The 26561-nt window shown below is 38.6% G+C and overlaps 1 protein-coding gene across 2 annotated transcripts in view; it reads left to right on the top strand.

Annotated features, from left to right (window-relative positions):
• Positions 1-26561, top strand: part of bbs9 (Bardet-Biedl syndrome 9) — a 174548-nt gene that overhangs the window by 59480 nt on the left and 88507 nt on the right. For both annotated transcript variants that reach the window (XM_087848408.1, XM_087848407.1), the window contains 2 exons: positions 379-551; positions 740-892. In XM_087848408.1, coding sequence (XP_087704534.1) covers positions 379-551; positions 740-892 — 326 coding nt within the window. The remainder of the gene's footprint in view (positions 1-378; positions 552-739; positions 893-26561) is intronic.

Raw genomic sequence — 26561 nt, 5'->3', positions numbered from 1 at the left:
TTTGAACCCAGACCGCCACTCTTCGGCCGTGCAACATGTGGTTTTCTGCTCATCCACTGAGCTAAAGTGGCACCTGTGATTCTAAAACTGTATATCCCCTTAATCCATTTCTGGTTCTTAGAGATCTTTTTATAAGTATCACTTGTCACTGTGTCACTACTTATATTCGTTTGGTGTTTCATTCTTAACAAACTTTAGTACCAGGTGTTTAAATATATGTTCTTAGTCGCATACACATTTACACACTACACAAGGCTCAGTGGTTTAGATAGTTTTAACTATTTAAGATCTCTAACCATCTTTCGTTAGCATGTATCATCAATTGTATTTTCCAGATATGCATAAATATTTTATATATTTTATGTGTGTGTTTGTCAGAACGTTACCGTATTCAGAGCGACAGTTTTGAAGACATGTGGCTGGTTGTGAAGGAGCTGGTCCACAGGTTTGACCAGCATTTCTCCAAATTGGGAATCAAGGATTTCAAGAAAAGTTTCAGTGGACCTCTCCCACTGGAGGAGTACTTCCTGTCTGTAGACAATCACTTCCAGGTACTAACACACACCGAAGCCAACCATAGGTGTAAATCCTCCATTGTCAAGGGTCAGGGATTAAAAAAGAAATGACTTAAATATCAGTCAATTTAGTTATTATCAGTTCTGTCACCTGTCACCTTTATTTAATTTTATTAAGTTAAACCACAATTTGTCTGTTAAATATTTGTCACTTTGTCTCTTAGCTGCGTGTCAGTGCTCAGAAATATCAGGACCTGCTGTCGGAGCGAGCAGTCCAGTTCCGAGCCATCCAGCGCCGCCTGCTGACTCGGTTCAAGGACAAAACCCCAGCACCCCTGCAGAACCTTGACACGCTAATGGATGCCACTTACAGCCAGGTCAGACACATGCATTGAGGTTTGCTTTTTTGCTTGGAGTCTTAGATACCCACACTGTCTGATGTAACTCCATACGCCAATATTAAAGAGGGAGAAGCTATTATTCAAAGAAGCCATCTGAGGTAGTTCAGCATCTGTTCGGGACAACTCTGAGAGGAGACCCTCAGGCATGTGGAACAAGCACAAAGCAAGACATCTTATATGACCTCATGGTACCTTAGAAACTTCAAGGAGGGGTGGGTACAAGAAACTTTAGGGCTGGGTACTTACTGAGATTTCAGTACGGCTTTGTGTTTTGTGTCATCTTGAAAGCACACTCACACAAGAACGAAAGGGAGCATATGTACTTGGGAACAAAAGTATCAGCCCAGTGCCATGTCTGTTTAAAGTGTGTGTGTGTGTGTCCAACTGGGTGTGAGCACACAGCTAATCACCTAAACAGAGGAAGTCTATAAATCTCCAAAATGTAGCCCTCACACTATAAATCTACACTAACACATCATCACAGTGTGTCTCTGTGTGTGCTGTGTGTATATTTGTGAGGACCAGTTGGACTATTAGCTCTCATGAGGATACTTGTGGAAGGTGAGAACATTTTGGCCAGTGCTCACATTTTGGCACCTTTAAAGGGTGTTTGGGGGTTCAGATTGGTTTCAGGGGTAGAGTTAGTATTAGATATGAGTAAGATTATATGATACTTAAGTTTTATCAAAGATGGTTACATTGGTCAGGTATGCGAAAAGTGTCTTTTTGCTTTATTTTCTAATAGACCAGGCCTGGGCGATGTAGGGTACATGGATTTCTCAACAGGTTATTTCTTTGCAGTGGTTGAATGTTATTTTTCAACATGTTGGCTTAGTGTTAAGACCTAATCAGGAAATGAAAGACTCTTATATTTATAGATATATAGATATTTGTGTCAATGTGACACCAGCGGCTGACAGAACTGAAGTATTTGTCACCCTGAAATGAGAACGTGTTGGCCATTCAGTTGAGATTATTCATTTTTGGGCAGAAGGCTCAGTGTAAGTGAATGTCGTTTAGACTGTAGAGACACACTGGCATGTGCAGCTGAGGTCCGTATAAAGTCGATTTTAAAACAAAGCAGCTGTTCAGCTTTTGTCTCTCTCTTTGTTTAACTGTGAGGTATTGGAGGGTGGAGCAGTACTAGTGTAACCGTGATATTGCACGTATGTGTTTGTTAGACAAAGTGATGGTTGCTTGCCCCTATTGTTTATTCTAATTCTTGACTTGGCGGTCATTACTTCCACCTTCCATTAGCCTCTCGTTAACATAGCAGGGCTAGGTGACATCATCTCTTCATTAGCTGTTAAAGCTTTCAGTACATTACTGTTTGGCTTTGTGTGATCAGAGCCGCTTTCTCAGTCCAACAGCGTGCACTAACAATACCTTAATTTAATGCAAATTAACTTCCAGAGCTCTGAGAGTTTGTTGGAGCTTAATGAGCGGAAATTAATGAGCTTGTTGAAGTTCTAATTGCCATTTTAACCCAAATAAATAGTGTTCACCTTGGGTTGTCTTGACTCTTGCCAGGATAAGCAATCAGAGAGCCTGATCTAAACATGTCTGCCTTAAATGTTAATGTGTGGGTCTGCTGAATGTCTACCACCTTAACCATTTATTCAGCAGTACTTATTGTGCTCATACATCAACAGCAGCGTTTTTAGACATGCTGAAAGAAATTTTTTAAAAATCATCAGCGGGTAATTTCAGAACATTTATCTATTTTTTTTTATAACATTAAAAAATCTGGGCTATTGAGAGGGTAGGTTACTGACATGATATGCATGTCATGAACCCCACACTCTCCCTGCTCTTCACATGCTTTAAAATACCATTCATGGCACCCCTCAGCTGGATAAGTGGTTTGGGGAGTAGTGTCTGATCATTTTAAGGTAATCAAAATAATAATAATCATAAATAAATAAGAAGAATGCTGCATGTGTTCACATACCTTTCTGTACTGATATGACTTCATGCTCATTCCACATGCTCAGAGCGGTTTTGTAGTAAATTAGGCTAATTAGCACATGCCTATACTGCAGTATTGTTTGGGCTCTCTGTGCTGTTGGTTGTGAAATTAAAATGATTTGATGCTTTAATAAAATTGCATAAATGCAGAAAGTGAGCCACATTAGCCCGTTTCTAGCTGTTTACTGGGCAACATGGTGACATTATAATGTGTCCTATATAATTCATTTTTGTGGATGTATATTGAATATTATTGTTATGACATTATAATCATAAAATTGCTTTCATAAGCTGTCATAGCTGCATAAAGCAAAAAGCAGGTCATTTTAGTGGTTGCCAGGCAGCCTGATAACATCATGACATATCACGCAGAACTAAACATTTTTTAATTTAAATTTCGAATAACTGTTGAGAAATTGCGGTTGATCCTTCCCACTTTTGCCAAGTGCTTGTTCAAAGGGGCTCATCTGATTGTTGGGGTTTTCTTTGTATTATTATAGTGTCTTGATGTGACTACAGCTGTGGTTATAAAATGTATATCCACAAATGCAAAAAAAAAAGTTTTTACCTGTTTCTATAGGAAGGAACCTTCAAGAGTCTAAGATGTAAGATGTGATCATTTTTCAGCATTGTGGAACATATTTAATGTTTTTAATTGCTGCTACTAATTTTGGTGAGTAAAACTTTAGAGAGGACCTTTGATTAATTAATTGGTAATCATTAATCTGCAGGTTTTTGTTTCTTTCTGTTTTTTTAATACGGTGAGCTCATGTAAAATTAAATAATTCTGTGTACTGCTAGCAAAGCACTAATTGCTTTGCTAGCGGTACACAGATACTTCATTTTTAGTCACTAATTTACTCATTTTGAAAATCAGTGACGATACCAGCAACTTGACTTAAATGATCACTGTAATCAATGGTTTGTCGTGCATTGACTTGTTGCCCTGCTAGAGCCGTACTTAGAAAAAGTATTGGTGTAACTGAAAATAACTTGTCACTTATCAATTTTAGTGAATTAATGTAATTTAAATTCATAATTTCTTTCAATTTACAGTAATGTGATGATATCACATTGTATCACATCCATAGATTTACTGGACATTGTTGTTTTTTTGACTTTGACATGTAACCTTATAACTCTCTTAAGACTTCCAGACCTGAGTTTAAATCTCTTCTCAAAAAGCCATTGGCTCACACTTTCTTTCTTTTTTTAGCTCTTTATACCTCTGAAATTTTGACTCTGCCTCCTCAAGCTAATGCTTTCTGGTGTCACTCCTGCCCATCACACTTTTCCCCTCTCTCTCTCTCTCTCTCTCTCCCTTTCTGTGTCTTCCTCTCTTCCCGCCATCCAGCGGCCTGTATGCGGGAAGTTTCTGACACACTATACACTCTGTAATGTATACACACCCGCCATAATGGAGGCTATCGACGGGCTGGTCGGAAGAGTGATGAATGCATCAAATTAATAATTCATGTCAGTATTAAGAGTCATGCTGCTGATGCCAGGGCCAACTCAGCAGTTTGAATTCTGTAATTGGATGAATTTTGTGAGGATACATCATATCTTCATTTTTATTAGAAGGCTTGACAAGGACATTAGATAAGCCTTAATTTGCTATTAATTTGGTTTTTTATCTGTTCTTTTATTTATTTGTTTTCTTTCTTTTATTCAATTTTGAATCATAGTTTCTGTTTATAGATTTAAGGGATATGAATTCTTTTTCATGTTCTTGTCATTTCTAATCAACCAGTGTTATTTGCATGTATCCTTGTTTCTATTTTTAATTTTCTATCTAAAATGCATTTTTAAAGTTCTTACAGTTCAAACTTTTCTGCAACAAATAGTATTTAACAGTCATTTGGTTAAATGTAGAGTCACCTTTTGGGTTTCCATTTCAATAGTTGCAACAGTTTGCTGAGAGGCATTTCAGTGTTCTTGATGTAGGAAGGTAATATATTGTTCATGATTTTTACCAGGTCATTTAACCAGGTCAAAAGCCTACCAGGTAAAACCTTGTTGGAGTAAGAACATAAGATGTTTTGTGGAGGTTTATCCCTTGAAGCTGCGGCTCCATGGGTGCATTCACACTGTTGTTAGGATGGCAAAGGAATGTGCGGCTAAACAGGAATGCTGGTGAACCAGGCACCTCTTTCATTTTGGCTCAGAGGAATGTCTGCTGGGTAAATTTTCTGCATCAATCTTGGGCAAACGATGGGGGGATTTCCCCCTCGTTAGCGGTGTGTGTCTCCACATGCAGTGGCCGGCAATCGCCGACGCGCCGTCAGAGATAAGAGGAATGAGCTCCCTGTGAGAATACTCTGTGGTCGGCTGTGCATTTATGCAGCTGAGGATAATATTTCCATTGTTCATGCTGCCTTTATGGGCCTATATTTTATTCATGAATTCCTAAGAGCTAGCAAGCCACGTCTTACTTTATATGTGTTTGTGTAAACTTTTTCATGTGCCGAATACAGTGGCTTGATTCCAAAATACACCAAGTGCTTGAACTAGCCGAATATGATTGATGAGTTTCAGAATAGAGTAAGACCCATGAATGATTATTTTTGTGTCAGAGTGGCTCGTATAGAAGAGAAACCAGCTATGGACAAAATCCACCAGTTTGTTTGGTGGCTCCAGGAAATTTCCAGCTCTGCCCTGTGAGCGCTTCTGTCTTCTGTCCTGGTTGGAGGTGTGTTTCTCTTCCACCTCCCTCCCTGGTCCCTCCTTAAAAAGTCATCAGTCATCACATCCCCTGTATTTTACACGCTCCCCCTCTAACTGGTGTTTGATTAATTTATGGCTACTAGAGGTTTGACTGGCATCAGTGCTCCTCCTTGTAGCTACCTCATCTGCCTCTCAAATTCAAGGGAGAACTCAGGACTGTCATTCATAGAAGTAAAAACTAAATCCCCTAAAACAGTTTGTGGAATTGGAAGAAGAAAAAAGCCAAAGGGAACTTTTCTGTTTCCATAAATTTTTTCTTCTGTTTCCTCTGGAGGTGAAATTCCGCCGTTTGTTAGTATTAGTATTAGCATTAGCGTTGGGCTAACAAGCACGGCTGTCTGGGAAGTGGTGGGGGGCTCGGGAGCCAGGCCGCTCCAAGCCAAGCTGAGTCTCTCTGTAATTATAAGTTCAAACGTTGAAAGAGGGCAGCTCGCTGACTGACGGCGTGACTGACAGGCCATACATTGGCCTCGCAGGGCCCCTAATGGAGGCCTCTAGTAGACAGCAGCTTGATTTATCTGGCCCCAAATGGAGCTCTAAACATGGCTAAACACTGATCCCACTGTGGAGAACAGGACCACCGCCATTAACAGCAAAACTTCTCACACCATGTATCTATGTGGGTGTGTATCAAAGAGTGCATGAGGAAGGTGTATATATTTGGCCATTTGTTTGTGTACCTATAAGTGTATTAATATGTGTAATCATAATTTTGCAGATACATATTTGTGATGGAGATTGCTGGCTGTGTTTGTATGCTATGTTTCTATATAAGTTCAGACACTTTACAAGATTATACTTGCATGTTTTCCCCCTTTATTTGGCTGTGCAAGATTTCTGAAGTTGATAAATTAACAAAATAGAACCAGCGATTTAGACCAAATTCACAGCAATAAATTAAATTCAGACTCCAGAAATTTCCAACAGCCAATCGAAAAGAGTAACACATAAAGTCATGAAGAACTCTAACCCGACCTTCTGTTTGACGTTTGTGACTCAGTATGTAATCACACATGTAATGGAGAGGTAAATCGACAAAGTAAAGATAGACATTTACCAACATTGATACAACAATATGAACTGAAGAAAACTAAATATTATTTGGGTGTAATGCAACTATACTCCTACTCTCTGTTACCAGGAACCATGAGGAACCAGATTGAAGTCAGTATGCTATGGTTGGATATCAAATTTCAATGTGTTGCCCTTGAAAATTTAATCTAAAAATCTATTACTTAACCCTCTGGCTGTTTCTTGGTAAGTTTTACTTTTTTCTTGGATTAGGTACAGGACTGTGCAAAAGTTTTAGGCAGGTGTGAAAAAGTACTGTAAACAAAGAATGCTTTCAGAAATATAAATGATTGTTTATTGGCCCCAAATGTATTCTGTAAAAGGACAATGACCCCAAACATGCAGCCAAAGTCATTAAGAACTATCTTCAGTGTAAAGAAGAGCACGAACTACTGGAAGTGATGGTATGACCCCCATAATGCTCTGATCTCAGCATCACTGAGTGTGTGTGCGACTACATGAAGAGACAGAAGGATGTGATGAGCCTACATCCACAGAAGATCTGTGGTTAGTTCTCCAAGATGTTTGGAACAACCTACCAGCCCAGTTCCTTCAAAAACTGTGTGCAAGTGCACCCAGAAGAATTGATGCTGTCTTGAAGGCAAAGGATGGTCACACCAAATATTGATTTGATTTAGATTTCATTTTTGTTCATTCACTGCAATTTTTTTTTGATTGATGAAAATAAGTAATTAACACTTCTATTTCTGAAAGCATTCTTTGTTTACTGCATTTTCCCCTCACCTACTTAAAACTTTTGCACAGTACTTATTTTCAAATGTAAGTCTCACAGATTTTGCATACATTTGTGTGCTTGTGTTAAGAGAAAAATTGAAGAGATATATTTCTGTGAAGTTAATCTTCCATTTTGTACTAGAAAAAGTCAATTATGTAAATCAGGATTTGAAAATCCTGAAACAAGCTATTAAAGTTGCTGCTTTGTTAATGAAACCTATACATCATAAGCATGCTTTATGATGAAGCTCTCAGATCTGTCTTTATGTACTCCTTTCATCTGTTTGTCTTCTGTGTATCTATACACATTAACAAGGAGAGGTAGAATATGTGTATTTCTCTGATGTAACTGGCAGCCTCTTAGTTCACGTGTGTGTTCTTACGTATGAGATTAAAGGGACGATGGGAGTCGATAAACTTCCACTTCCTCTCTCTTTCTCTGTCTCGCGCTTAATAATTTTCTTCCCCCAGGAGATATTTGGCCCCAAGAACACACAGATTTAAACTCATTAGATGCCTTCTCTCACCCTCACACACACACATACACTGAGACCCTTCTCGAGGCTGTGGAGCACAGAGGGGCGGTCGTGGACTGGTTTGTTTTTCTTCAGAAAACTGTTTTCCTTCAGAAGGTCTGTTTATGTGACTGTCTTATCAATGAATGGCTGTCTTTCATTCAGCTGACTGAGATTCAGTTTTCTGTACGTGATTCTGTGAGTGTGCATGCGTGATTGGGGACGCTTGTCTCCTAGGTGTGAGATTTTGTCTTTTTAAAATATTTTTAGGAGGAGTCTTAGCAAAGCCTACTTTATCTCCAGGTACACACAGACGACACACCTGCATATAGACTGTTAGAGCCTCCAGGTGAAGATTCCAGGTGATGGCCTGCAGGCAGGTAGTCAGCCCAATAAGAAAGAGAAAGTTATTTTTAGCCGTTGTTTAATTCCTGTCCTTTCATGATCTAACTGTTTATTATCTTGAATGCATTTGCTTTACATATTTATAATTAAACCTGAGCAGCTAGAACATCTTGGTTAATATTTTCATATAAACAGTAAAGCAAATGTGCAAGCTTCATCGTTTTATCTTAGAGAGAATAATCTATACCGTTCCAATCAGCTCTGAGGAACTTTATAGTATCTTTGAGCTCACAGTTGTGGTTTTGCGGCCTGCATCATTAGCGTTTTTGGTTTACTCTCATTCTGATCATGAGCATAGTTTTCAACCACATAAGGAAACTGTTTCCTGCACAAAATCCCTAAAAACCCCTTTGTATGCAACCTGCCCATCACCATTTGGCAGACAGACAGCATTAGCGACTAGCTGATAAACATGAAGCATGTGGTTTCTGAAAAGTCTGATATTTTTTTCCACAAATGAATGTTAAAGATTCCCAGTGTGCTGTCTGCTCAGTATAAACAAGCGTTTTCTCTCCTAAAACGTTTGCCAGCTATACCACATGTGGCGTTGCATGTGTGTAAAGTTTAAAGCTGGCTGTCCACTTTTTTGTGGCCCATTCTCATAGCATTGCATATGTTTCTGTTACACTGTTACCTCTTGTAGTTTTGCTTTTAATTGCTTTGTCTGCTCTCCAACTTTGATTAGTCATGAACAAACAAATTGGATTATTTTGTCAGCTTTTTTCAATTATTTTTGATTCAAATAGGCCTTCCATTTAATTCCAGGTAGCACTAGCTCATCATTGAGTGTGTGTAAAGTTAAAATGTTTCAGATTAACTGTGTAAAGCCTGGTCATATCAGCAGGATCAGATAAATGTTTGTGATGAAGCTTTGCTTCCCAGCCCAAAACAAATGTGCCCTGCCCTGACCACCACGTGGATTTGGTCCAAGTCTGGCTCTAATTTCTTATTCCCTCAGGCTTGATCAGGTCGAGTTTCATTTTATTTATCTTCCCAAGATTTTAATCAGGTTCGGGCTCATTAAATGCTGCAGTGGTTTGGGTGGGATAACGCACAATCCACATCGGTTCCACTAGGCCACATTTTTGGACCCAGCATACGCTGCTGTATGAAAGTCATGTAAAAGAAAAGAAAACACTGAGGGAGGAAGAGAAAAGTGAGGATGAAACATCTGTACTGTTCTTTATCAGAGAGGCATAGATGACCTGCCAAAGGATTTCCTCATGGATGTGGTTGAACTGGAAGAGACCTTATTATTAACATATGGATATGGTCAATGGTGGGAGGGGTGAGAGACTGTCAGGGAGGGGATCAAGAGGGTGAAATTCATAGAGGAATGAATGGAAGAAATGTAGAGATGAAAAGGCAAACACAAGAAGGATGTAGAATTTAATAAAAACTGAGAATTGTGATATGCCAAATGTGAAACCATAGCATGTCATGGACTGAAGATATTGAAATATGGAGGAAAGAATACAGACAAGTGCATAAACAGCATAAAAACATATAATTTAGAAATGACCTTCTGACATCTGTGTGCATACTGCAGATTCATGCAGGGAAAGCAAAGTATCCATTTTACTCCGATTTAGGATCTTCTGAGGCCGCAGCTACGTTATTATTAATAGCCCGCCACATAACTATTGAAACAAATGAGCCTGCTCAAACTCTTCTAATGGTTTTGAGCTTTTTTTCCTTTTATTCCTCCTATCAGTGGGTTTCCATGCTGTGTAACAGCAGAAGCCCTCCTGAATTTGCACCAAAAATGCAAAATGCCTGCTTACTTTGTAATGGCTAACACAGGCTCTATAACTCTTGTGGGGAAATAGTTGGCAAAAATCTCAGAGATGCATTTGTATGTTGGACTCTTTAATTTACAGGCTATGAAAGTAGCAGGTTTACATGGGATTAAAATCACAGATGCAATTTGTATAAATTACTACAGGTAATCCTAGTCACAGGGATTATGATGCAGTTTGTTTTTTTAAACAGTGGAAATACAGCATTTCTATTTAAATAACTTTTGTGAGGATGCAAACAATGATGCAGAAATGAGTCAGAAATTTAAACTATGTAGAAAGATCAAACTAAAGAGACATATGCAATGAAGATAGAACAGAGATCGAAGTCACATAAAAATAAATTAGGCGGATGGAGGGAAAGTCGTAAACCATCTCCTCCCCCCCGCCTTTCCTTCTATCCTGTCCTCTGATCCCACAGCTGACGGAATCAAAGAACAGATCTGACTTTTATTGTCTTTTCCCCATTCATCTGCTTTCATCTGTCTACTGTCTGTCCTGCAAATGACAGAGTTATACAATCTTTCCGTCATGCCACAAAGGGACAGACTAAAGAGGAAAAGAGCAGCGAAAGTTTACAGAGTGTAAGGAAAGAGGGTGAAATTTGAATTTATTATGTCTAGGAAGTTTGGCACTAGTAACAAAAATAGTAGAAGAACTAGGAAATGAAGTAAGCACAGGAGAAAACAATGAAATGCTACATTGGAAGGACAAAGAAATAATAAAAAAAGCACAAGATAGTAATTTAACTGTATGATGAAGAGATTTTCATCAGTGCGATCTCACCCTGCTTCTGATATTGGGCTTACTGGTAGAATATTAAAAGGTTTTAACTATATAGAAAGGCTTCTCACTGTGCTTACCACATCATTTCTCGTTGTGTTCTGTTGCTGAGCACCAAGCTGAGATTTAATAAGTCATCCATGTTGGAAAGCTGTCATGCTGGGAGGAGATTAGAGAGGCAGAGATTATAGACTGAAGGCTTTTTTCCCCCTGTGGCTTTAATTAAACACACTGATAGTTCAGTGGCATGGGCCCAGCTCTGATTTTACACTCTGATACTGGACACTGACTTGAGAAATCTTCTTCAATGCAAGTGAGACCTGGCACACTGCTAATTGTCCTTGCGGTCAAAGGTCAATTTTGGTCTTGTGTCATGGTTTCATAAGTTCCCACCTCATTTCTCTGGCACAAGAGTTTGAACTGCAACATATAAAACCACAGCAGGGTGCTGTTTACATTCTGCTTTGGTCTTTGGAAGCTGTTGTTTAGCCAAAGAGTAAATGAAATCAGCTTTGCAGCTCACAACACAATGTGTGCAGTTTTATGTTGTCGACCACAAACTGTAAACTTATGCTTTCAGTGATGTTATGAGTCAAAAGATTGCAGTTGAGTGGTGATTGAAAATGTTCATTTGTGCTTTGTGGTCTGAACTAGTGGCAGTGACTACAGTGGTGGGGGGATGTAAAACTACGCAAAGAAAGGGCTGTTCCATTAAAAAACATTCTCCAAGAAAAAAAAAAAGCGAGAAAAATAAAGTAATAGGCTTATTTGACAAACAACAAGGTGTTGTTAATCAAATGTGCTTCATTAAGTTTTGGCAGTTTGCATTTCATTCAGGTTTGTGTCAACACAAATCAACAATCTTTGCGCCAATGAATTCACCCCAAAATCAGATCTTCCAAAACCCCAAGCATTACATCTCATACTGCACAGTTCTCAGTTAACATGGTAAATGTTAACATTCAAGACAGTACAATTAGAAAAAGACTGAGCAAGTATAGCACGTTTGGTGAGGTTGCAAGAAAAAAGTCTCGTCTTTGTAAAAAGAACATGGCACCATGGCTTTGGTTTCAAATTGTGATCTGAACGAACCACAAGACTTCTGGAACAACATCCTTTGGACAAAGAAGGCAAAGTGAAGATGTTTAATGTTTGGCAGTGCATACCAGCACAAATTCTCAATAGTAACTGTTAAGCAAGGTGGTGGAAGGGTGATGCTTTGGGCTTGTCCTGTTGTATGATCCAAACAAAACAACAGGACCATTATCAGACCATTATAAACAGAAAACACGACTTCAACCCTATGGAAATGTTGCTGTGGGACCTTAGTAGAGCTGTGTATGAACAAATGCCCACAAACTTAAAGGTAAAGCAAAGTTGTAAAGAAGAGTGGGCCAAAATTTCTCCACAATGATGTGAGAGACTGATAAAGTCATACAGAAAATAATTACTTGTTCCTTGGTTCTACAAGGTATTGAATCATCGGGTGTGATTAGTTTTTGCATTGTTGTGAAAACTTTCTTTTTCATATACAGGCAGGCACAAACTTGCCGATACACTATATCTACATGACAGGAAATTTGCCACATGGATCTGATTTTTCATGAATAAATTCCTGTTCATTAAGGAAATGCCATTGCAGTAATGATCCCTGCGTGTGCGTATGTCTTTACATGATTCAATTAGCTGTGAATAGAGTGCGTATGGAACAATGATATCCTCTGCATATATGGAGACCATATGCAAAAAAGGGACAAGCTGGCAGTCTGTTGAATTATAATACAGTGGAACAATATACGCAGACTGCATCCAGAGCTGTAACTAATGGATTCTGAACATAACATGAAAACATTTGTGCGTGTGTTTGTCTCCGGTTTTCAAGCAGAAACAGTAACAAGTATGACTATATATAAAAAAGGGCAATTTCCAGGTGACATCTGTTTTTTTTTTAGATATAAACTAATATTGAGCAGCTTTTTAGATTTTATTTTGACTCTTGACTCACTAGATGTTATAGGTTGCTTTTGTTTTTAATGTTGCTGATACATTTTTATTACAATACAATTTGAATATTGCTAATTACTTTATAAAGACCGCAAAAGCTGATGAATAAAAAGATGAATTTCACTGGCAAGCTACACCATGCAGAACAGTTGCCTTGTGCTAGCAAATGAAGGGTCAGTAGAGACGGTCAGATAAGCCAAAATACGTGGGTCCTAGTAACAACTGATAGTTGTTGATCTTCTGGCACTATTTCATTACTTGGTGGAAGAGATGTTCATATTTCTGTTCTGTTAAATAGAACTTCTCCACGCTCAGTCTTGAAAAAGGAGGTGATAATATGGTTATGAAAACCATTGTGTAGAGCAGTCAAACTAAACAGTGTATGAAATCAGTGCTGCATTTTGTGGTTTGGCAGTGTAATGTTGTACTAGGCATTTTCGTGTCTGAAAAATGCTAGAAAACCTGCATTTGCGTTCGTAAAACAGCTGTATCAGTGATCAGCGAGTGACTCTACCTCTAATAGAACCAAATGTGAGAGGGAGAGAAAAAGTATAATGGGATCATGCTTTATCAGTCCTTGAGAGTATTGCGCACTAAAACTGTAAGCTCGGACATGCAATTACCACTTTGCTTTCTGAACCGTGTTGTTATGTGTTCCTATAATTTATCCTGACTTTGGTTTACAGTTAGCTGGACAGTTAAAGACAACAATAGGTTTGTAAAACTTGGATTGCCATGCTTTTTTTTTTTTTGCTTTGTGTGGAATGATGCAGAAAGAATAAGTAACACCAGAGGCTCCTTTACTAATGATTTGATCCATTAACCATTGAAGTAGCAAACTGGTGGCAATAAATAGAAGAAATGTCTGTACATTTTATTCTTTATGCCATTAAAACACGTGTGTGTGACCTTACTTGACTGATCACCTCACAAGTTCACTTTCTCCAAAGTCAACATGTCTGTGTCTGCATGTTGTGTATGTGCGTTTGTTTCTTCCGCCTCCCAAACAATGGCTGATTTATAAGATTACACATATTTACTCTGTAATCAGCGTGTGTGTGTGTGTATGTGTGTGTTGTAAAAGAGAGTGTGGCGGCCGTGTGACGCCAAGCTGAGGATATTTATCTTGTTGCAGTGAATTCCCAGAGTTCTCCTCATTTTTTTCGTCTCTGTCTCGCTCCCTCACTCACTTCTCCCTCTTTTTTCCCCCCTCCCTTGCCTCCTTCAAAGGAAGCCATTGAGAGAAAAGCAAACAGACATGGTGGGGGCAACACACACACACACACACACTCAGGTATATACACAGCAATGCCAAGAGTGTGTTTTTAGTTGCAAATTATTAAGTGTGGTTTTTGGAGTTTGTGCAAATGTGAGTGTGTGTGGACTTTTATAATTATGAAAGTGTGTTGCGTGTCCTCGGTTAAGTGTGTGTGGAGCTCACATTACAAAGCTACAAGTGCGTTTGATTGGATTAACAATTAAAGCAAACGTGGACTGTGTTATCACTGCTAGTATCACTGTTGCATTAACGCTGATCTCATTTGCTCTGCATTAACTTTGTTAGCGTTCAGTGAGCTTTTGTCTTTCACAGTTGTAGGATTTTGGAATTTTGATGCAGCTTGCCACAGCTCTTTAGCCCCAAATTAGTGTCGTTTTCACTGGGACCACAACCAAAACCATCACCTCAGACCTGGCGCTGTGTGTGTGTGTTTGTTGGCTTCTCAGGTCTCTCTGGTCTGGACTGCATCAAGTGTGTGGTTCAGTGTTGGACCAGGGGACGCTGTATGAACATGTTGTGTTACTGAGTTTGTGTAAAGGAATATGCACGTATGAACTGACATAATTAGTATATATATATTTTTTTATTAAATATTATATTCTTCATAACCTTGGAAACAAATTAAGATTTAGTCATTAAAAAAGTTAACAACAGAGTTACAACAAAAACGAAAGAAAGAACTACGGCTTTACAATTCTATTTTAAATTACAAATATATATAAATACTGCTATACTATTGACTGTCAAGTTACATATTACATATAATATAAATATATATTAAGATTATGTGGATTTTTAGTGTAATATTTGCACATTGTGTTAAAGTAGAAGAGAAAAATAGTGACTTGTAGCTGTTAAAGAGAGATTAACTCTGTGTTCGTGTATTATTATATAACAATATTATTATATACAACTAACATCGGATTTCACAGCTTTATAGTGACCTAACATTTGAATGATTTACAGTCAGTATTCTTACAAAAACAAAAAACACTTTGCACCTGTGAAATCATTTTCCACTCACAATGCATAAAAAATTGGCATTTCCAAATACTGTGCTGGCCAGGTGCTCATAAGCCCTCCAAACTAGGCATTTTCAGTTTTCAGTTGGCAAAAAAATAAGCTGTACTGGACCTTCAAAGCTGCGGATTCAAAAACCTAAAAAACACATCTGCAGTTGACTGGCTGATTCTAAACCCATTTCTGTGGATTGTTCCTAAGATTGTCTTTTTAATTTTTTACAATTTTTTACAGCCACGGTTTCCGAGCTATTGAATGAGTAACTAGTAAGCATAATCACTTAGATCATTCCCAAAGGTTCAGTGGTCTAGTCATAGAGAGTCCGGGGAAAATGACGCAAACTTGAAATTATTGCAGATATTTGTCCCACAATTCCCATAAGCCACTCAGACAAACGCAAACTGTCCGTTCAAATCATACATACAGCAATGATAATGAATGTATCTACGTGTTTAAACAGAGCAGTGCTACATATTCGGTATGTTCCAGTGGTATTATAACAAGCTTGAGAAAATTACATTTAATTTGACATAATTTTTTTTTTGTCTGGTAACTGACACTCATCAAAAGGGGTTTTTGGGGTCAGTTTATACTTCACTGCCATAACAAGAAACTCAAACAGCCCCAAAAGGACATCCTTTTGTATTCTGCTTCCAGCACAAGTATGACATGTCAACCACAAGATTCGGGATTATGTAAATAGTTTGGAATTGAATTATGTGTTTTGCAAAGAATGTTAAATATCTGAATGCAAAAAGCTTGCTGCACTCACTGTGGTTCAGGGTGTGTTAAGTTAACAACATGCATGTTGTACAAATAAGTGTATACATTTCTTGATATTATGTTGCATTATATATAATTTCCACATTACATGTATTTTCCTCTATATAATATCAATCATCACAGAAGTTTTTTTTTTCTTAAGTGGGAACATAGCTCTGCTGCTTTAATTCATTTGAACTAAATCATATATCTCTTGTCATTTGACATAATTTTTGCTGAAGTTAATTACAACATGGCTCATGTAAAGTATGAGAATTGCCACTCCCTTCTCATTGTGAAACAACTGTAGTAAAATATTTTAATTAACATTATTATTTATAACCCTTTACATTTTTTTATAATGAAGGTTTTACTTCCCTTTTTTTACTACATCAAAGAAATTTAATAAACAGCTTTGTTAAAGTGGCAGTTGGACACCAGGCGCAGAGACCTGTCAACGATATTTACCAACTGTTGACTAGCAACCCACCAAAGGAGTAGCATCTTTAATGTCTCAACAACAAGGCCAGGATTTTTCACTATTGAAGCACAAGCATGCTCATCTCAGATCAGCTGTTTTGTCGTATTAAAATGATTGCTCTTTGTCGAGACCTTCTCTGAACATCTGTGACTTATATGCAGTGTGACGGTGGGATTGGGAATGTATCGTTTAGCTTTTCATTCTTGATCAGCAAAATATCCCGTCTGTGTGTCATATTGAATTTAAAGTCAAGTTAAAATATCGATGACAGATCACCCAGACTGAATACGATCATGCGGCAGAATGCCTGCTGGACACACAGCTGGACACACATCTGGTTCTGCATGTGTGTTTTTGTGTGTGTGTGAGATCACATGCACATGGGCTTTCAAACTTGATGCACATGTTCATGTTTACAAATGTGGTTGCGCATCAATACTCGTGTGTAAGTACGTCCGCATTCATGCAAACAACCTGACGCGTGTTTGTGCGCCGTATGCGTGTGCACATGTGCAGCCTGGGAGGTTAGTGTGAACTGTTAATGACAGGCCACTGTGTGTGTATGCATGTGTGTGCCTGTATTGTATGTGTGTGTGTAATGAGTAGAGAGAAAGGTTTTGTGTGATTATAGGGCTCCTCTTAGGACCAGAGAGACTAAATATGGCTTCAGACTAAACACTGTCCCCCTCCACACACACACATGCTCACACACCACACCACAGACCACATACACATTGGCAACATACAGCACATATGAAGAGAAAAGTCTGAAAATAACTTGAAGATATTTTTATGATCAGACAGGACAGGAGTTATCTTCATCCTGTGTGTTTCTGTGTTCCTCTAAGTGTGTTAAAATAAATCTAAACTACAAATTATTGAAGTCCAGTAGTAAGTTGTCATGTGGTTTCTTCATGTTCATTTTGTAATTGCAGCTTAGACAATTATAGTTGGACATTAAAAGCTTTGACTTCAGAAAGCAGTATCCATTTGAAGAAAAGCTTGAAACTTATAGCTTAAAGTATTTGTTAACTAATTTATATTTACAACGCTTTATACATTTTCACAATATAGTTTAAGTTAAAGGGCAGGGGGAATTCAACTCATGATGGCAGCTTTAGGTTTTTCAGCTGTTATGTTGTGACTCAACCTAAATTGATGATATTTGGAAAACTGGTGCTTAATGGAGCTGTAGATGGTTGTTTTGAGGTCTGGATAAAAACAGTAGTACAGTAGGTGTACAGTAGATGGCTGATGGGAAACAGGACTTGCTTTTCACTTAAAATTAAAAACTAAAAGTTTAAACAAACAAACAAACAAAACAGAAAAACAACAAATGAAAAGTTAGGAAACAAAAAAGTCTAATGTTTCAGATTTCTTTACGTGTTGTTCTTAATTATATTCCTCTTTTGCTGTAGTTTTCCTTTCATGTTACACGTGCTTTTATTGGATGACAGGGCTGCTCTGCAAGGAGCCCAGTTTAACATCCAGTCTTTTTTACTATGGAGCCATGCAGTTGAATTATGTGCAAATGTGGTTTGGCATTGTCTTGCTGAAGCAAACACAGTCCTTCCAAAAATTTTATATATATCATCTGAATAGCAGTCATAGCAGTGCTCTGGCCTTCAAAGATGTACGTGTCGCGCATGCTTTGTGTCCCCTACACTCGTGTAACACTGAGAATGCTGATTTTTAAACAACAAACTGATAACAAACTGGAATAGTACTCCTTATTTATGGACTTCAAATATTTCAGTTTTAAGACTTCAGTATAGTTTCTCTATTTGTCCCAGTCTAATTTAAACTTAAAATTATTGGACTGACAGAAATGAAATCACCTACAGTTTTGTTCATTAGGATTGTTGATTAGGATTGCTAAAGATTTGTATTATGAGAGGAAAATGTAAAGGAAACCAGAGGAACAAAAAGATTAGATTTTCTCACATTTCATAATCCAGTGGATTATGAAATGTGAGAAAATAGAGGTAGAGGTAGAGGTAGAGGTAGAAGTAGAGGTCTTGCATAACCACCCACCTTGAAAGTGGACATCATCATCTATTATGGTGTCTTGGAAGAACTTCTCAGTTATGTAAAAGATGATTAACAGAGCTTTGAAAGGAAACAGAATGGTCTGTGTCAGTGAGACTCAATAGATTTCACCAAACACAACTTAAATGTCTCGATTTGCTGCAGAGTTTTGTGCTCTTTGGTCTGTTTTAACACATTTGAATTAAATAATTGTATTGTAGTGCATAGTAAATATTTGATTTTACTTTTGAGCAGCTGAGAGTCAGACTGTGAGAAAAAGTGTGTGAGGCCTGTGTTTTCTTGCACCACTGAACTCTCAGTCGGGCTGGTAGAGTTCATATATTTTTTGGCTTTTGAGGAAGATTTAAAGCCACACATACGCACACACACACACACACACACACGCACACACACACTGCATTTGCAGCTGTTCTGGTGAAAAGGGCCCTTGAGCTAAGTCACATCACATGCTATTAATACAATCTCGCTAACAGCGTGCGTTGCATGTGTGCATGCAGGTCTCTTCGGGAAAATGTCTGAATTTCGTGTGGGGAGCATATATGTGCATGCGTGCTTCAGTGTGAATTGTTTTAAGTACCTTGCTTTAGGGCACGAGTGTCTCAGTATATCTGTTTGAACTCTGACCTCAACCACACTTCCAAACAGCTGTGTCTGCCCTCTTTATTAGGTGTGTGTGGCTGTCAGTGTGTGTATTATATTCATGTGTGCGTTAGTTCTACGCCCTCCGTCTCCACTTTCTCCCTTTCTTTCACCTGGGCTGACCTCCTCATTCAGACAATGTGATGTCACATCCAGATGTTTCCAGCTTTTCCAGTGTTCTTTCATTACAGACACATTTTCTGTGATATAAAAACATGAACCATTGTTTAGTTAATGATCGAATCCAGCTTTTTCTCAACTCTCTACTGTTAGTACTGCTGATGCAGTCTGGATGAAACAATATCAGTTGTTTTCTTAAAGGCACATTTGGAAATGTTGGGAAACGCAAGTAAAAAAAAGTGTTGTAGATATTCTGCATAAGTGAACTGATCAAACATTTACAAGTTTGATATATTAGATCTAACAAGAGTTTATTCCAGGCGGAAGGTTGTGAAATTTGATAAATCCTCAGAGATTATTTGACGAATATAGCAAGATGTGTTTTCAAACTTTAACGCCTTTATGGCATGTTTTTTTGGTGTGTGTGTCAAGTAAGAACATTTTATATCATACATATGCTTTTCATTAGTTAGAAAGAGACTCAGTTTGTCATGAAAATGTTCATATGTATTTTTGTAAGGTCTTAGTGTTATGGCTTTTGATTTACAATTTGCATGAAAACATAAATAAAACGCCTCTCACGTAGTTGCCCTTTTGTTGACTTTCTAGTAAAAGTCATTTACAGTAAACTCAGGTGTTATTTAAAACTCATCGATGCTTATTATTTTAAAACCTTCTTCTCATTTGACATTAACACTTTTGTTTGGTAAGTATCACAACAACTCGTGTTGCTTAAGACCTTTGGGTTTCAGTCGAACACAAAAAAATGTCTGATGGTATGTAGCATGTAAAACATGTAGTTAGTGTGTAGGTGAGCACACATGACATCATTCATTTAAGTGTCACTCAAAGACAATGCATCACCTCCTATTGTAATTTAAAGATCAATTTTATTATGCTCTAACTAATAGTTATTAGGCTTTTATTCTTAAGTTTACCGCAGCATGTATTATTATTTATCCAGGATTGTCTTTGGTTCAGTTATCCAGTTGTGGAGTTTTTGACACATGTCTGCCTTCTCTTGGATATATAAAAATGTTGTTCAAAGCATCCATCCATCCATTCGCTTCCGCTTATCCTTTCCAGGGTCGGGGGTGGCTGGAGCCTATCCCGGCTGTTATAGGGCGTGTTTTGAAATATTTCCTTTCCTGATTGCTTACAACTCGGTCACGCTGGCATGGAAGGGGTAGTAAAACCAGAGTAAAAGTTGTATCTCACCAAAACATTCGCAGCACTTTCACAGTTTTCACTACCACTCAGACAATAGCTGGCAAGTGTATGCAGAAAAGTAGATATCTTCCATGCAAGCTCCAGGCAACTGTTGCAATCTGCTAGCTACCAAAGGAGAGATTTTTGGTGCAGCAAAAAAAAAAAAAAGTGTGATCAGTTTTAATTTTCAGCCGCCAGCAACCACTAGTTGCATAGAGCTAACTACTCAGGAAATACATATTTTTTTCTTGCAACCTCTCCAGATAGTTGCTAACTGTGGCATTTGCAGTACATCTCCTGTCGCATGAGGGATATTTTCTTCTGCAGAGTAATATAGTTGTTGGGCATAGCTCCTACTAAAAAAAGCTCGTGACAAGGTTTGTGGGTCATTTTTGAGTACATGTGTTACAATTTCTACAAAGAGACATTGTAAAAAAAAATACTGTTGTTGTTTTTAATTTAGGGGTGAACTTTCACACAAAAAATTATTATTATATTAATATTCCAATTATATTATTATAACACATTGTCAAATCCTTTCTGATTTTGATATTTTCTATGATTCGAGTTTTGGAAATTATTAAAGTTATTTATTGCTGCTCTTTCAACACATTTGTGACTTAATGTGCTGCAGGTGTGACCGAAGAGCTGTCTCAAATTTATGTGTAGACACAATCTAGACATTTTTTGGAAGCAAGATAAGCCGTCTAATCGTAGCCAAAGTCATCAGTCCAGCCTTCACACAGAACCCACTCCCTCCTCCATCCAGCTGGACGGACCAAACCCACTCATTATGTCACCACTGGGTGGGCCTTGAGTCAACCAGCAAGCGAATATGTGTGGGTGCTGGAGGTCACTTCTGAACCTGTCAAGGTCAGGTCTCACAGCCTGGGGCTACTGGCAGTCTGGGGCTAGGCCTGGGTGTTAATCCTAGGTTGGGTGTCACTGCGGTGGGTAACACTCTGCAATTTAGTCCCCTGCTCTATCCAGGGCCTCTGGCCCCTAAGGACCACCCAGCACACTGTAGCAACTGTTGACCTCAGTATCTGTGTGTGTGTTTCACAGGGAAGCAGAGGGTGTTTGGATTGAATTATACAATTTATTTTTTTGCCAGTGTATAAAAGCCAAATGCCTTAATGCATTTAAGCAGTAGACACCTTAAGTCTGAATTTGCATGTGTGATTGCAAAATTTTTGCATTTGCATATTTTCAGCTATGTATCCTGCTTTTGTATGTTTGAAGTTATGTTGTTCTTAAGGATTTGTGTTCATTTCTGTAAACTGATCTGCCCATATTTAGGACATTTTCTGACTACAGAAAGACAGACATATTCATCCATAAGTAAGAGGAATGAGGGGAGTGAGGGAGGGAGTGCAGCTCTCCCACCCACAACTTATCAGTGGAGAATAAAGCTCTTTGTTCATGACCGTGTGAACACACGTGTCAAAGAAAAGCAGACGGCCTCTCTCTCTCAGTCTCACCAGCCCAGAAAAAACACAAGAGTTCAGCTGACTCTTTGTCGGAGTGGGACAGCCTCATAAATCACTGCACAGGGTTAGAGCAGTCATACCGCTGAACGACGGCCTGTTAAAGCATCTCTGACAGCCTTGATTGGGCAGGAGGTCAAAAAAGTAGACTTTTAGTTTTTTGTTTAACCAAAGAAACCACATAAACATTAACATGTCTTGTATTTTTTTTTACATTAGAGGTATTTAGTTGTTGCTTACAGTCATCTAGATTGTATCAAAGAAAGTGAAACAGTGGATTGGGTATCAGCCTCTGGATATACATCGCTCATCGTCACTGATCAAGTAATTTTCAGAATGTTATTGAATTTCTTTAGCTAATTAGTTAATAATTATAAGGCATTTTTGCCCTATATCTGTTTTTCCTCAAACTGCCCAATTTTTTTTCTAAATTGCCCAAAACAGTTGATTTAATTGTTTTAGACAAAATGAATCTTTTTATCAGGTATATGAAAAATATAATTGTTTACTTACATCTTCTCACATATGCAGTTTACTTATTTTTCTATAAAACTGGATATCATTTTACATTTTAAAACAATTTCCTTGAAAAATATTTCAGTGGCACTTAAGAGGCATGTCCTACCTGCATAATATTGCAATAATGATTTGCTTGCCTTACTTGAGGTCTGTCCAGAAAATCCAGTATTCACAGTAACAGCAGTGTCCGTAATGTCTGTGAAAACACTATTGGCAGTTGCATATTTACCACTCCTCAGTTTAGTCCCTTGCCACACCGCTATCAGAAGCAATTCAGAAGCCCTTGTTGAAGAATGTACTTCTTGCACTTTTTGATCAGTCCTGGAGTTATCCAGATTAACACTGCTGAGAGTGCAGCATCTACAATGAGGATTAGCACCTCTAAGACTGAGGCCACAGTTCTTATCTAAAAAGGAGTGGACTGCCTCCTCCAGGTATGACTAGTTGCCTAGTTGCTTCAAATGGCGGTGTTATAGTATCTCAGGGCACCTGTTCACAGTTTGGTGAAATATGAAGTGGGAAACTGACAAATGGAGTGGTTTAGTGCCATCAGTCACAATGACACTGTATCCATCTCTTGGGGTTGTTTGTTATTTATTGATCTGTTGATCTGTTGAGCTGTGGTGACAAAAAAAGTTAAAAAAATTGAATCTGTGATGTTTTTTTTTTTATTCTCAGAAAAGATCTTTCCTGAAACAATCTCTGGGTTCATCTTGAAAGACTATAACTCATGGAAGCTCCTCAGTATCCCCTCAGGAGAGCTGGTAGTGGCTTTGGATGTTCAGGCAGGTCTATGTAGACTGTTGCTCCTGCGACCAGGACTTGGATCAGTGCTAAAAGACGGATAGTTGGACGGATGGTTTCCTCCAGCCGATAATGGCATGTTGTCCGTATATATACTAACAAATTATTGTTTTAAGATGATAGGCTCAATGACCTGCACACTAAAATGCAGTAAAATTAATTGGGATTTTTTTCTATGAGACATTTTGTGCATGATTACTAAAGCTAATTTGCCTGAGTAGATATAAAGTTAAGCGTAGATATAAAGACAAACAAAAGAAGAGGATGTGGAAGCCTGGAGTTCATGCTTATCTGGTGGATATGCTCCAAGTCTTTTTCCCAGCAGATGATAAACCATGAGAGGTTGGATCAGGTTTGGTTGCCAGATCCTATCACTTTATCCTCTACATCTTTCCTCATTCGGTACTCCATTCAGACTTGAGTAAACAATCTTTTTTTCACCCTACCTTTTATTCTCTGTATTTTATTCAATTTCTTTGTGGCCTCCAAGTTTTTTCTTCCCTCATCTCTCTCATCCCCTTCTGTCTATTACACTCTCTTGCTCTCTCCTCTTGTCTTATCAGTGGGAGTGTAGACAGACAGTGTTATCAACACGGTGTGTGTGTGTGCTTGTTTTGACCACAGACAATAGTGGTTACTGTCTGTCTGTCTGGCTATCTGTCTATCAGACACTGGTAGAAGAGATGCTGATCACTCTGTCACTCATCCACCAGATTGCTCTGTCTCCACCGTCCTCGGCATGTCTACCTCCCAACATACCATCTAACTGTCTGACTCTTTCATTTTAGCTCAATCTGCTTTTTTAAAGAAATCATTATTGCCCAGGTTTCTTTTGTTCACTTCAACATTTTGGTGGTCAAACTGGTTGGTTGCAGTCCTCATATAATGAGTTTTTCCCTCAGACAGTTTGACCTGCAGAGGATCAAACACTGCGCTGCAAACATGACAAACACTGCTAAATGATGCTCGGTAACCAAGCCAAAGTAACTCAAAGTGTACGTTTAATAGTCACAATGAGCGCTATCGTTTTCCTGAGCTGACTACGATGATTAAGGAGGTAAAGACCAAAGTGAAAAGCAGAATATGTTTTTTGGTGATGGACTGAAGACATCAAAAGTATTTGGTACCTCTTTATGTTTGTGTAGTATGATATCATAAGCTAGTGTCTGACACTGCACTGTTTAGGTTAACTCCCTGAAGGTCTTTGTACACCCCTGCACTGTATTTGTGTGCGTGTCTGCAGGTGTTTGGCAGCCAACATCAGGCTCTGCAACAGCACAAAGGAACTCTAATGAGACACATATTTAGATATTTGGGCCTCACCACTCGACACACATAAGTGAAACAGTGAATCTGTTACTGTTCTTTCAGTACTGAGGAAATGTGGTCTTGTGTTAGTGAAAGCACATTTGATCGTGAGCAGAACGGATGTTAACGGAAGTCTGTGCGATCATGAGTGTTTGTGTAAGTGATACTGTGTGTGTGTGCGTGTGTGTGTGTTTAAGATGATTTCAGGAGCTTGTGCCTGTCTATGTAATTGTATCCATTTGTGAGTATGTCTATTAGTCGTCCTGCGTGAGGAAATGGGCTCTGTATTTCCAGCCGTCGTTAAACGGAGATTCTAATTTGCTCTTTAATTAAGACACGGAAACGCATGCACGTGCACACACAACCAACTGTAACACATTCATTTGACCTTAGTGTGAACTTTTTCAACTTCGTTCTTCATTTCTTTCTTTATACTCATACTGTAACCCATCTCCTTTACTTCTCCTTTGCTTTCCTGTCCTGTAAAACATTGTGTTTCACTCTCACCCAGCTTGTCTCTCTTTTCCTTGATGGATCGTCCCATAATACCCCGGGCTGAGAGCGATGTGTTCTGCCACGTTGCCTTCTTCCAAACGGACTGCTGTTATTTTCCACTTGCACAGATAGTGCAGCACTGTGTGCACAAAGTCAATTGTGTATTTGTAGGCGCACCTAGCTTTAAGTTGTATGTATGCATATGTGTTTTCATATTGGACTGTGTGTGCATGTGTGTGCATGTGTGTGTCTGTGGCTTGGAGTTCATCCATGCTGTTTGCTGCGGCTTACTGAGCAGGAAACATCTAATCTGTCGACTCTGTGGAGGATACGCTCACACAGGAACACACACACAAAAACACTCTGAGCTTTATTTCTTGTCTGTTTCACTTTATGCAAGGATAAAACTCTGGCAGCAGATACCTTTATTTTATTTTTCCACTTGCCGCCATGTTGACTTTTACTAACGTTCAGCGATGTTTGACAGAAATGCATTATTTTGTGTGTATTTGGCTCGACATTTGCTGCGGAGCCTTTCACAGACTTCACCACTTGATATCTGAGCTGCTACACAAGTGCTTTTGCGCTTTGTGTTGTAAAATTGCCCAAACTTGGCGTTGAGTTATACTGTAGCTGTTGAAAGTCAAACAGGAACAAATTCTACACCAAATTATCAACTGCAGCGCTGCACGGTGGAAGGTCATGGACTGGGTAGCACTTTTCCACCAGTTTTTTAAAGGACATAGTTTGACTAGTTTAGGTTTGACATCATATCTGTTAATATTTAACAGCATGTATAATAGTGCTTTTGAAAAGAAAAGTATTGTTAATGTTACTAGTGAGTGACTGACCCGACCCCCGTATATTAAATGTGGTGCAAAGAAATATGTCTGAGTTACTCTAGCAGTTACACAGGTTAAAAATGATGATGGTGTGCAATTTCATTATTGCATATGTCAGAAGCTGGGAATGTTAATTGGGTTACAGGATGAATACTGTGATTGTTGACGTTCCAGTGGCTTGTTTGACATCTTACACTGAGTTTATGCTTGCTCTACCACCCTAACAAACAAAGGCGTGCACTAAAAGTGACATCACAGTTGGTGTCTTTGCCATGATTTCATGCCTTGTTGTCATGCTGGCATTAGATGTGTGGCCATGGCTGTTTTGAATACACAAGTGTACAATTGTGCCAGTTTTTACCACCATTTCAGTGATATATTGATGACACATGTGGAGGAAGCTTAAAAAACACAGCAGTATCTTTGCATATGATTTTGACTTCTTGTACCCCTTCATCAGCACTGATGTGAAGTTTTCTTTTCGAGTAGTGGTACCTGTTGCTCAGGAGAATACTGAACAAGTCCGGCACATGCTCAAGCGCCACTTTGAACTGTGACAGGGCTGTTGTGCATTGTCTTAGTTAATATTATGATGGTGACTTTAGAGTCCGTTTTTTTGTTTTT

The sequence above is a fragment of the Neolamprologus brichardi genome, chromosome 11, assembly GCF_056152115.1.
Source record: "Neolamprologus brichardi isolate AB-2024 chromosome 11, ASM5615211v1, whole genome shotgun sequence".
Taxonomy (NCBI): domain Eukaryota; kingdom Metazoa; phylum Chordata; class Actinopteri; order Cichliformes; family Cichlidae; genus Neolamprologus; species Neolamprologus brichardi.
This window is presented reverse-complemented; position numbering and strand designations above follow the sequence as displayed.